Here is a 12,655-nt window from a genome sequence, read left to right as displayed (position 1 = left end):
CAGCAGCCTTAATGTCTCTAAATAGAACCATGGGATAACTAGAAGCTGTGGGTTGTGGTATGTCCCTATCCCACAGACTGGCAGCCTTGAAACACAGCTGTTCCTACTTGCCAATAACTTGACAACTGACTGCTTTTTATTTAAGGCTGGCATTAGAAGAGAGAGCTTCATTGTTTGTTAGGACACTTTAAGCACTAGAAATAGAGACACAGTCCCTAGCCTTTGGAGGCTAGCTGGAGAGACAGGATGTGTACCTAAAAGCATAAGCAGAAATGCCAGATGGCATGTGCCAAGTTTCAAGTGAATACTACAAATAACAGACTAGTCCATTGGATATCTCACTACATAAATCCTGGCAAGTTTTCCTTCGTAATGAAATTATTCAATAATTGAGGTAGATTCTGTTTGAGTGACCCATTTATCTCTACTGAAGCAAAAATTCAACTTCATCCACTGCTCCTTTTTGCCAGGGGAAAATAGGGCAGAACATTTTATCTTTCATAACTTAAACTTAGTCAATGAGTAATATGTCTGTGGCTGTAGGATGTGATGGTTGTTAGATGATCCAAGGTATTGAGCTTCTCAGTGGAGAACCCCAAACACTGAGTTTAATCAGTGCTTGATCTGGAAGTAAAGGTGTATAAGACTGGTTTCTTATAAAGTCACTAGCTTCCATTTGTTCAATCCTAATTCTTAGGCAATTCTTTTCATCAGAGAGCTTTTCGATTTGACTTTTCAAGCTGTTGACTTTTTTCTCATGTCTTTCCTGCATCACCCTCATTTCTATTTCCATTTTTTCCTCTACCTCTCTAACTGTATCTTCAAAGTCCTTTTTGAGCACCTCTATAGCCTTAGACCAATTTATATTTTTCTTGGAAACTTTGGATGTAGAGGCCCTGACCCTGCTATCCTCTTCTGAGGGTGCATTTTGATCTTCCTTGTCACTAAAGAAACTTTCTATGGTCCTCACCTTTCTCTGACTGCTCATCTTGCCTGCCTTTTACTTGATTTTTAGCTCCTTAAATTGGGGTACTGTTTCTAAGCTGCACGTCCCAAGCTTCAGGGGATCCTAGGTGGTATGATTTAAGGAGGGGTAGGTTCTTCACTCACCTGGCCTATTCCCTGGTCTGTAGGTAACCCCAGGCCAACTTGCTAATTAACCAGACAGCAAAACTTTGTGTGCTGTGGTTGTCAGCTCCAATGAGCCTGTGCCCTTCCCCCACCTGGGCCACTGCTACTCAAGCCTACTTCCTGGTTCCTAGCAGGGGTGAACAACCCAAGTTCTGCCTCAGTACCAGCAGAAACCTCTGTAATCTCCCCCCTGCCAAGGGCTTAGCCCTCTCACCAGACTGTGAGCTTAGTTCCAGATGACACTGGCGCTGCAGCTGATTCAGAGGTTCTGGGGGTCTCCTTCCTAGGCTCGGCCTGCCTGGGACTGGATCTGTGTCAGTGACTGTGGGGTTGGGCTCCACTCCTACCTCAGCACAGCAGCTCCCTCCTTCCAACCTTCTAAGCCGTCTTTGGTTAGAAAATGATCTCAGTATGTTCTTCTGTGGGGTTTGCTGCTCCAGGAATTGTCCTATGGCATTATTTGAAGGTTTTTTGGAGTGATCGTGTCCTGAGTTCAAGAGTTCACTCAGGGTGCATAAGACTGGACAACACCATGGCCATCTCCACCCCAGCAAGTTCATGTAAAGTTCCTAAGGCTCTTCTGGAACTGAATTAACAGGCCATCCTCATTATAGTCCTGATCTTAAGTGAGTTCAGGAGTTACTGAGGTTGGGATTTTAGCATCAGCTGATAAGAGATTTAGGAGCCCCTGCATAAGCATCATGCCTGTTGGCTAATTTGTCCTCACTGCAGGGGTCCCAAGTCTATTGCTGGCAGATTTAACTCTATTAAATTTGATTGAGGTTTAGTAACTACAAATCTTAGAATTTGGAGAAGAGCCAAATTTGGGTTTTTACAACAGTATATTTCTTCATAGTTAGCAATGTCAGGGAGTGTATGCTATCTACCTCCAGAGAGAACCACTGGAGTCTTAATGCAGATTGAAGAATACTATTGTTACTTTTTTTTTAATTCAAGTTTTTTTCCACAAAATGACTAATATAGAAATGTTTTACATGATTGTATATGTATAACCTATATAAGATTGATTACTGTAGGCAGCAAGGGGGAGGAAAGGAGAGAATTTGGAACTCAAAATTTTAAAAAATGTTGAAAATTGTTTTTACTTGTAATTGAGGAAGAAAATAAAATGCTATTAAAAAATAAAATCAACATGTCCAAAACTAGACTCATTATCTTTTCCCTAAATCCTTTCCCCTCCCCTTAACTCCAAACTTTCATTTTACTGTCAAAGGCACCACCATATTCCAGTCATTCAGGCTCATAACCTAGGTGTCATCCCCCTATATTTAATCTTTTGCCAAGGCCTGTCAGTTCTACCTTTGTAACACCTCTCACATGTGCCTTCTTCTCTCCTCTGACACTGCCACCACCCTGATACAGACTTCTCTCTCCACTCCAGTTCATTCTCCATTCAGTTGTCAGAGTGATCTTTCTAAAGCATAAGCCTGACCATGTCACTTCCCTACTCAGTAAACTCTACTGAGTCTGTATCACCTCCAAGATCAAATATAAAGTTTTCTGTATGGTGTTCAAAGCCCTTCATCATCTGCCCCCCCTCACCTTTCCAGTCTTCTTATACCTTATGCCCCCCACTTCCCTATGCCCTGGGATCCAGTGACAACAAGCCTTCTTGCTGCAGCATGGAACAAGACACTCCATTTCCCTACTCTGCATTTTTACTGTCTGACCCCCATGCATGAAATGATCTCCGTCATCTCTGCCTCATCTCTGCTTTCTCTAGGAAGCCTTTTACCATCCCTCCTAATTCTAGTGCCTTTCCTTTGCTGAGTATTTCCAGTTTGTCCTGTAAATAACTTGTTTGTACATAGTGATTTGCATATTCTTTCCCCTATTAGATTGTGAACTCCTTAAGAGCAAGGACTCTCTTTTTGTATCCCTAGCACCTAGCACAGTGCCTGGCACATAGTAGGCATTTAATAAATGCCTATTGACTGAATGCCTATAGTACCAATCTCCTTCGCTTTCTGCCACACACCCCCAATTCTATTATTGCAATCCTATTGCGATCCAGTTATATTCCATACATCCTTTAACACCCGGGTCAAAAGCCATGTCCCTCATGAAATCTTCTGTGATCACTCAAGTCAGAATTAATTTCTCTCCCCTTCTAAAGTACCTTATTTTTAGCACTCTTATAGCACTTACTGTTTACTTGTATTGATTGTAGTTATAGACTGAAGTAGAGCTCTGTCCTGACAGTAAGTAGTTGAAGAGCAAGTCCTTTGTATCTCTGTGCTGCCAGAAGAGGGCAGCAGAGGTCTCCCGTGAGGTAGACTAATGTGCTAGCCAACTGCATTCAATTGTGTCAAGAAGAAAACAAGATGGTTGGGGAGGGACAACACAAGTACCCATCTAAGACAAAGGCAGACAAAGTGACAATTCAGCAAAACCAGGAAGGATGAACAAAGAGCAGGTCTTCTTAGTAGGGTTAGAGTCAATGTAGGCAAATATATAAATAGTAGCCAGTCAAAAAGCTGGAGGTAAATTATAGACTGATAGGAATGTACCTAGAGCATCTTGCTTTGTTTGGTTTTGGTTTTGGCTTTTTTGTTTGTGTTTTTTGGGTGTTTTTGAGGGGCAATGAGGGTTAAGTGACTTACCCAGGGTCACACGGCTAGTAAGTGTCAAGCGTCTGAGACCAGATTTGAATTCAGGTCCTTCTGAATCCAAGGCCAGTGCTTTATCCAATGTACCACCTAGCTGCCCCCAGAGAGCATCTTTTTTTTTTTTTTTTTTTACTTCTTGTGCAGCTCTGGTAATTCCACCTACTTTGGTTGTTAAAATGAAAATATCTTACTGATCCATAATAGCTTGTTGGAAATTTGACAGTAGTTATTTACGTACATTTTTATTTTACCTTAAAACTAGGGATTCTATATTATTTACCTTTGTATTCCCTAAAGTGCTTTACATCCATAAATGTTGAATGGGTGATAGCTGACCAAATACATGAGTGAATGTTCAAAGAGTTGCTTGTCACTGATAACAGCTCTGTGTGATATTTTCAATAGCACACAAAATGAGGCAGAAACTTCCCAATATCCACTCTTTTAATTTCCCCTTGTTTTTGGAACCATGTCTTAGGAAGAAGTTACCAGATGCAGAAAGCACATGTTTCATGATCTCAGAACTCTTAGTGAGGTTGGAATTCAGCTGAAAACTTATCTCTGACCCTCTTTTCTGTGACAGTCTTACAGTGTGATATACCAAGTTAAGGTTAAGATATAAATTGGCTGACAGGGATGCTGGGTATCAGTGACATACTATAGGGCCCCCAAGTCAGAAACAGGATAGGATGCACTGAACCTAGAGGTTCTAGACCATGAGGCTAATTGTGACTTGTGTAAAGAAAAACTTTCTAAAAATATAGCTGTTCAATAATGAGATGGGGTGCCTGGATAAATTGTGAGTTCCTAAGTCACAGGAAGGACTGAAGCAGAGATTCTGTAGATGGAATCTCTTCACTGGATAGTAGGTTGGACTAGACCTTTTAAGGTCTGCCGTGTTTGTAACCAGAAAAGAAGACAGTTGAGTTGAAGTATCCTGGATTGGGCACCTAGACAGAAGCACCCAGAATTAAGACAAGTCAATTAGGCTACTTTTCTTAGTTAAACTACCACCTATGTGAAGACAAAGCGAACAACTGCTTCCCCATGATCATCCTCTTCTAGCATGCCAACGCCTTCTTTTTGGTTTTGTTTTTATTTTTATTTTTTAATCATGAAAGTATTTTATTGTTTTCCAGTTACATGTAGAGATAGTTTTCAACATTTGTTTTTATAAGATTCCTAGTTCCAAATTTTTCTCCCTCCCTTTCTTCCTTCCCCCCTCCCCAAGACAGCAAGCAATCTGATATAGGTTATATATGTACAATCACATTAAAGGTATTTCTGCATTAGTCATCTTGTGAAAGAAGAATCAGACCAAAGGGAAAAAGCTCAAAAAACAAAAACAAAACAAAAAAACAAAAGTAGAAACAGTATGGTTCAATCTGCATCCAGATTCCACATTTCTTTTTTCTGGATGTGGAGAACATTTTCCATCATGAGTCCTTTAGAATTATCTTAGATCACCGTATTGCTGATAAGAGTTAAGTCCATCACAGTTTATCATGACACATTGTTGTTGATACTGTGTACAATGTTATCCTGGTTCTGCTCATTTCACTCAGCATCAGTTCATGTAAGTCTTTCTAGGTTTTTCTGAAATCCAACTGCTTACCATTTCTTACATCACAGTAATATTCTATTACATTCATATACCACAACTTGTTCAGCCATTCCCCAATTGATGGGCATCCCCTCAATTTGCAAATCTTTGCCACCACAAAAAGAGCAGCTATAAATATTATTGTACATGTGGGTCCTTTCCCCCTTTTTATGATCTCTTTGGGATAAAGACCTAATAGTGGTATTGCTGGGTCAACAGGTATGCACAGTTTTATAGCCCTTTGGGTATAGTTCCAAATTGCTCTTCAGAATGGTTGGATCAGTTCACAGGTCCACCAACAATGTATTAGTGGTCCAATTTTTCCACAGCTTCTCCAACATTTATTATTTTCCTTTTTTGTCATGTTAGCCAATTGGATAGGTGTAAGGTGGTATGTCAGAGTTGCTTTAATTTGCATTTCTCTGATCAATAGTGATTTAGAGCATTTTTTCATATGGCAATAAATAGCTTTGATTTCTTCATCAGAAAACTGCCTGTTCATATCCTTTGACCATTTCTCAATTGGAGAATGACTTGTATTCTAATAAATTTTATTTAGTTCCCTATATATTTTAGAAATGAGCATGCCACTGCCTTCTAACAGTTACCTCTTAAGCCTCTATTTCTGAGGAATAGCCCTGACTAAGTTTTCTCTTACCTTTTACATTTGTGTTCAGTGTCTCCTTCAAAGAATACCCCACATTCCCAGTACTAAATGACTTGAGGAGCTCCTCAGGACTCATTGCCTCTCATGGTTCTGCTAGCTAGGCAAGGGTAATCCTACATACACTATTCTGTCTGAATAGTGGCACACTTCACAAATAAAGATGACCCACTGTATCCCAAAGAGATCATAGAAAAGGAAAAAGGATCCACATATACAAAAATATTTAAAGCAACTCTCTTTGTGGTAGCAAAGAATTGGAAATCAATGGAATGCTCATCAACTGGGGAATGGCTGAACAAGTTGTGGTATATGAATGTAATGGAATAGTATTGTGCTATAAGAAATGATAAGCAGAATTCCAGAACTCCCAGGTCAAGGAGAAAATATTATAAGCAGCTAGAAAAATGGAATTTAAATACTGTGGAACTCCAATAAGGATAAAGCAAGGTCTAGCAGCATCTACATTAAAGGACTGGAGGGCATGGAATATGATATTCCAGAGGGCAAAGGAACTGGGACTACAGCCAAGAATCACGTACCCAGCAAAACTGAGTATAATATTTCAGAGGAAAAAAATGGGACTTCAATGGAAAAGAGGACTTTCAGGCATTTGTGATGAAAAGACCTGAACTGAATAGAAAATTTGACTTTCAAATACAAAACCCTGGAGAATCATAAAAAGGTAAACAGGGAAAAGAAATCATGAGGGACATTAAAAGGTTAAACTGTTTACATTCATACATGAGAAAATAATACTTCCAACTCATAAGAACTTTTTCAGTAAGGAGGACACAGGTCTGAACTAAATATGAAGGATGGTATTTGTAAAGCATTTATTTTTTTGTGTATCCTTGTTCTTTGTGGAGCAAACAGGGTGGGTTGTCTAGTATCTGGGGCCGGATTTGGGCTCTGGGCCTCCTGGGACCAGGGCTGGTGCTTTGTCCACTGTGCCACCTAGCTAACCCATGATGACATCTTTAAAATAGGATTGAGGGGGAGGTGGAATAGACTGGGGAGGGGGAAAGGGAGAAGTGGACTGGGGAGAGGTAGCTCACGTGAAGGAAACAAGAAAAAAGCTTATGGAGGGGAGGGGAAGAGGGGGAAGCAGTTGGGGAGTGAATGAACTTCACTATCATCAGAATTGGCTCAAAGAGGGAATAACATACATACTCAAGCAGGTATAGTAATAAAAAAGAAATGATGAGCAGGGGGGCAGCTAGGTGGCACAGTGTTTGATAAAGCACTGGCCCAGGATTCAGGAGGACCTAAGTTCAAATCCAACCTCAGACACTTGACACTTACTAGCTGCATCACCCTGGACAAGTCACTTAACCCTCATTGCCAGGAAGAAAGAAAGAAAGGAAGGAAGGAAAGAAGGAAGGAAGAAAGGAAGGAAGAGAAAGAAAAGGAAGGAAGGAGAGATGATGAGGAGGAGGAGGAGGAGGAGGAGGCAGCAGATTTCAGAAAAACCTGGAAAGACTTAAGCGGACTGATGCTAAATGAAGTGAGCAGAACCAGGAGAACATTCTACATAGTAACAGCAACATTGTGTGATGATCAATGATGGAAAATGTTCTCCACATACAGAAAAAAAGAACTGTGGATTCTGAATGCAGATTGAACCATACTGTTCCTACTTTTTGGGTGTTGGGTTTTTTTGAGGTTTTTACCTTGTGTTCTGATTCTTCTTTCACAACATGACTAATGCAGAAATATGTTTAATGTGATTGTACATATATAACCTATATCAGATTGCTTTCTGTTTTGGGGAGGGGAGAGGTAAGGGAGGGAGGGAGAAAAATTTGGAACTAAAAATCTTATGAAAACAAATGTTCAGTAAAAGAGAGGACTTTCAGACATTCTTGATGAAAAGATCTGAGCTGAATAGAAAATTTGACTTTCAAATACAAGACTCAAGAGATGCATAAAAAGGTAAACATGAAAAGGAAATCCTAAGGGATTTAATAAGGTTAAACTATTTACATTCCTTCATGGAAAGATGATACTTGTTACTCCTAAGAACTTCCTCATTGTTAGAGCACTTGGAAGGAGTATGGATAGACAGAGGGCACAGGTGTTAGTTGAATATGAAAGGATGATATCTAAAAAGAATAAGATTAAGGGGTGAGAGAGGAATGCACTGGGAGAAAGGGAGAGGTGAAATGGGATAAATTATTTCACATAAAAGAGGGAAGAAAAAGTTTTTATAATGGAGGAGAAAGAAGAGAGAGTGAATGAATTGGCTCAGAGATGGAATAACACATACACTCAATTGGGTATAGAAATCTATCTTACCCTTCAGGAAAGTAGGAGAAGAGAATAAGAGAAAGGAGGTGGGATGATAGAATGGAGGGCAGATTGGGGGCAAACACTTTTGAGGAGGGATAAGGTAAAAGAGAATAGAATGAAGATGGGTGGGGAATAGGATTTAGGGAAATAGCAATAACTATGAAAAAAATTGGAGGAAATTTCTCTGATAAAGGCCTCATTTCTCAAACATAGAGAACTGAGTCAAATATATTTTTAAAAAAGAACCATTCCCCAATTGATAAATGATCAAAAGATATGAACAGTTTTCAGATGAAGTAATCAAAGATATCTACATAGCCATATGAAAAAAAAAGTTCTAGCTCAATATTGATTGGAGAAATGCAAATCAAAACAATTCTGGAGTACTACCTCTAGTACCTCTGGAGCACATACCTATTAAATTGGCTACTATGACAGAAGAGAAAAATGACAAATATTGGAGGGGATGTGGGGAAAATGGCACATTAATGCTCTACTGGTGAAGGTGTAAATTGATTCAACCATTCTTTAGAGCAATTTGGAACTATGCCCAAAGGGCTATAAAACCATGCATACTCTTTAACCTAGCAATACCACTCATAGGTCTGCATTCAAAAAGAGATAAAAAGCAAAAAGGGAAAGGACCTATATGTAAAAAAATATTTTAGCTCTTTTCTGGTGGCAGAGAATTGGAAATTGAGGGGATGCCCATCAATGGGGGAATGGCCAAACAAATTGTGGTATGTGATTATGAGGGAATGCTATAAGAAATGATGAGCAGGATGCTCTCAGAAAAACCTGAAAAGACTTAATGAGTGAAATGTACTGTGTACAAAGTAATAGCAATATTGTAAGGTGATCAGCTGTGAGTGAGTTAGCTATTCTCAGCAATATCCAAGACAATTCTATCCATCCCCAGAGAAAGAACTGATGATGTCTGAATACATATTGAAGCATACTTTTTTAACTCTTTTTCTTGAAGTTTTTTTTGTCTGCTTTCTTCACTAACATAGAAATGTTTTACATGACTACATGTGTAACCTAGATCCAATTGCTTGCCTTCTCAATGTGGGGGAAGGGGGAGGAAGGAAGAGAATTTGGAACTCAAAGTTTTAAAAATGAATGTTAAAACTTGTTTTTACATGTAATTGGGGGGAATTAATTACTAAATAAATTTTTAAAAGAAAAAAATTAAAGGTACACATTCGTAGGATAGCCGGATAGGATCAGGGGCAGAATGTGAATGGAATAAAGTAAAGCTAACTGTCCCATAAAACTATATACCTGTCAGCCAAAGAGGATATCAGGTTAAATTCTAGGCAGAACTTAGAAAAGTATCTCTCTTTATTAGCATCCCTGAAATGCTCCTATATCATATCCCTGTGGTGAGTGGCTTTTGTAGTCTCATTGCAGTGGCCCTGTATGGTCTTTTATCCCTGATTCTGGCAGTGAAGGGAGAGACCTCTTGAAAGGAAGTCATTCAGAAGACAGACTTGGGGGCAGCTAGGTGGCGCAGTGGATAGAGCACAGGCCCTAGAGTCAGGAGGACCTGAGTTCAAATTCAGGCTCAGACACTTGACACTTACTAGCTGTGTGACCCTGGGCAAGTCACTTGACCCCAGTTGCCTCACCAAAAAAAAAAGAAGAAGAAGAAGACGACGACAGACTGGGAATGTCAAAGCAAGGGGTTTAAAAACTTTTTTTTTTTAATAATTTACAGATTTTCCTGTTCTTAGCTGGCATGTGTTTCATCCTGGCATGTGGGCATGAAATTTGGGAGAAAAAGAAAGGTTATTACTTCCAGATCTATCTGCCTTGGGAAGAGACAATTGATTCCCCAGGTGTTTCTACTTTCCTCACATTCTGGTCATATATCATCATTCTCAACACTGTAGTACCAATTTCACTCTATGTCAGGTATGTATGTCTCCCTACTTACTATTTACTCTGGGGGAAGGAAAAGGATAGACTATAGTAAAGTAGCTACCCATATACTTCCTACCTTGGGAAAAAGACTACAGAGCTGGCATTTGTTGCTCAGTGAAAGTCCAGGTGTTCTGCTCTACTTCTCAGAAAATGACTACCCATAAGAACTTATACCCCAATTTTTCTTTCTTTTTATTTAGAATTTTTCCCGAGTTACATGTAAAAACAAATTTTAACATCAATTTTTAAAACTTTGTGTTCCAAATTCTCTCCCTCCCTCCCTCCCTAACCTCCCTTAAGAACAAGCAATTTCAATATAAGTTATACATGTGTAGTCATACAAAATATTTCCATATTAGGTTGTGAAAGAAAACAGACAAAAAAACTTTAAAAAAGGAAACTAACAAAAAATTATGCTTCAATCTGTATTCAGATACCATAAGTATTTTTTTCTGTAGATGGATTGCATTTTTCATAAGTCCTTCAGAATTGTCTTGGATCATTGTATTGCTGAAAATGACTGTCATTCACAGAAGATCATCTTACAATATTGCTGTTATTTTGTATACAATACATTTTACTTTGCATCAGCTCATGTAAGTCTTTCCAGGTTTTTCTGATAGCATCCTGCTCATCATTTCTTATAGCACAATAGTGTTCCATAATAATCTCCATAATTTATGGGCATCTCCCCAATTTCAAATTCAACCTTTTGGTTATTTTTAATCTTTTTTTGGATACCAACTTAGTAATGATATTACTAGGTCAAAGAGTATACATGGTTTTATAGCCCTTTGGCCATAGTTCCAAATTGCTCTACAGAATGTTTGAATCAGTTTACAACTTTACCAATAGTGTATTAATGTCTCATTTTCCCCATATCCCCTATGACATTTGTCATTTTCTTCTGCTGTCCTATTATCCAGTCCAATAGGTATGAGGTAGTACCCAGAATTGTTTTGACCTTAATCTCTCCAATCAATAGTGAGTTAGAGCATTTTTTTACATGGCTATAGGTAGCTTTGATTATTTCATCTGAAAACTTCACATCTTTTGATCATCTATCAATTAGGGAATGGCTCTTAGTTTAACAACTTTGACTCAGTTCTCTGTGTTTTTGAGAACTGAGGCCTCTCAGACAAACTTGCTTCAAATTTTTTTCACAGTTACTATTACTAACTGTATTTCCCTCCATCCTATTCCCTCCCCATGACATTTACTCTATCTTCTATCTTCTTTCACCCTATCTCTCCTCAAAAGTGTTTTGCTTCTGATTGTTCCCTCCCCAAATCTGCCCCCCCCTTCTTTCACACACACACCCTTATCCCCTTCCCCTCTTCCTTTCCTTCAAGGTAAGATAGATTACCATACCCAATTGAGTGTATATGTTGTTCCCTCTTGGAGCCAATTCCGATGATAGTAAGGTACACTCACTCCCCCACACCTCCCCCATATTCCCCTCCACTCCATAAGCTTTTTCTTGCTTCTTTTATGTTTGATACTTTACCCCATTCTACCTCTCCCTTTCCCTTTTTACCTGTATATTCCTCTCACCCCTTAATTTTATTTTTAAAAGAGATCATCCCTTCATATTCAACTCACACCTGTGCCCTCTGTCTAAATATACTCCATCCACCTGCCCTAATAATGAGAAAGTTCTTATGAGTTACAAGCATCATCTTCTCATGTATGAATGTAACCAGTTAAACCTTTTAATATCCCTTATGATTTCTTTTTCCTATTTACCTTTTTATGCTTCTCTAGGGTCTTGTATTTGAAAGTCAAATTTTATATTCAGCTCAGGTTTTTTCATCACAAATGCCTGAAAGTCCTCTCTTTCATTGAATTCCCATTTTTCCCCTGAAGAATTATACTCAGTTTTGCTGGGTAGGTAATCCCAGTTCCTTTGCCCTTTGGAGTATCATATTCCAAGCCCTCCAATCCTTTAATGTAGAACCTGCCAGATCTTGGGTTATCCCGACTGTGGCTCCACCATACTTGAATTGTCTCTTTCTGGCTGCTTGCAATATTTTCTCCTTGACTCTGGAATTTGGTTATAATATTCCTGGAAGTTTTCATTTTGGGATCTCTTTCAGGAGGTGAGTGGTAGATTCTTTCAATTTCTATTTTACTCTCTGCTTCTAGAATATCAGGGCAATTTTCCCTGACGATTTCTTGGAAGATGTCTAAACTTTTTTTTTTTTATCATGGCTTTCAGGTTGTCCGATAATTTTTAAATTATCTCCCCTGGATCTATTTTCCAGGTCAGTTGTTCTTCCAAGGACATATTTCACATTGCCTTCTATTTTTTCATTCTTTTGGTTTTGCTTTATTGCGTCTTGACTTCTCATAAAGTCATTAGCTTCCATTTCCTCAATCCTAATTTCTAAGGAATTATTGTCTTCAGAG

General features: G+C 38.9%; 1 protein-coding gene across 1 annotated transcript in view; it reads left to right on the top strand.

Moving 5' to 3' along the window:
- The window catches only part of LOC122752518 (phospholipid-transporting ATPase FetA-like), a 105,501-nt gene that overhangs the window by 42,436 nt on the left and 50,410 nt on the right, over positions 1-12,655 (top strand). Inside the window, 1 exon segment of the mRNA XM_043999331.1 lies at positions 10,041-10,237. Coding sequence (XP_043855266.1) covers positions 10,041-10,237 — 197 coding nt within the window.

Source organism: Dromiciops gliroides, chromosome 1, assembly GCF_019393635.1.
Source record: "Dromiciops gliroides isolate mDroGli1 chromosome 1, mDroGli1.pri, whole genome shotgun sequence".
NCBI lineage: Eukaryota > Metazoa > Chordata > Mammalia > Microbiotheria > Microbiotheriidae > Dromiciops > Dromiciops gliroides.
Note: the sequence above shows the minus strand (reverse complement) of the source record. Positions and strands in the feature narration are given on the sequence as shown.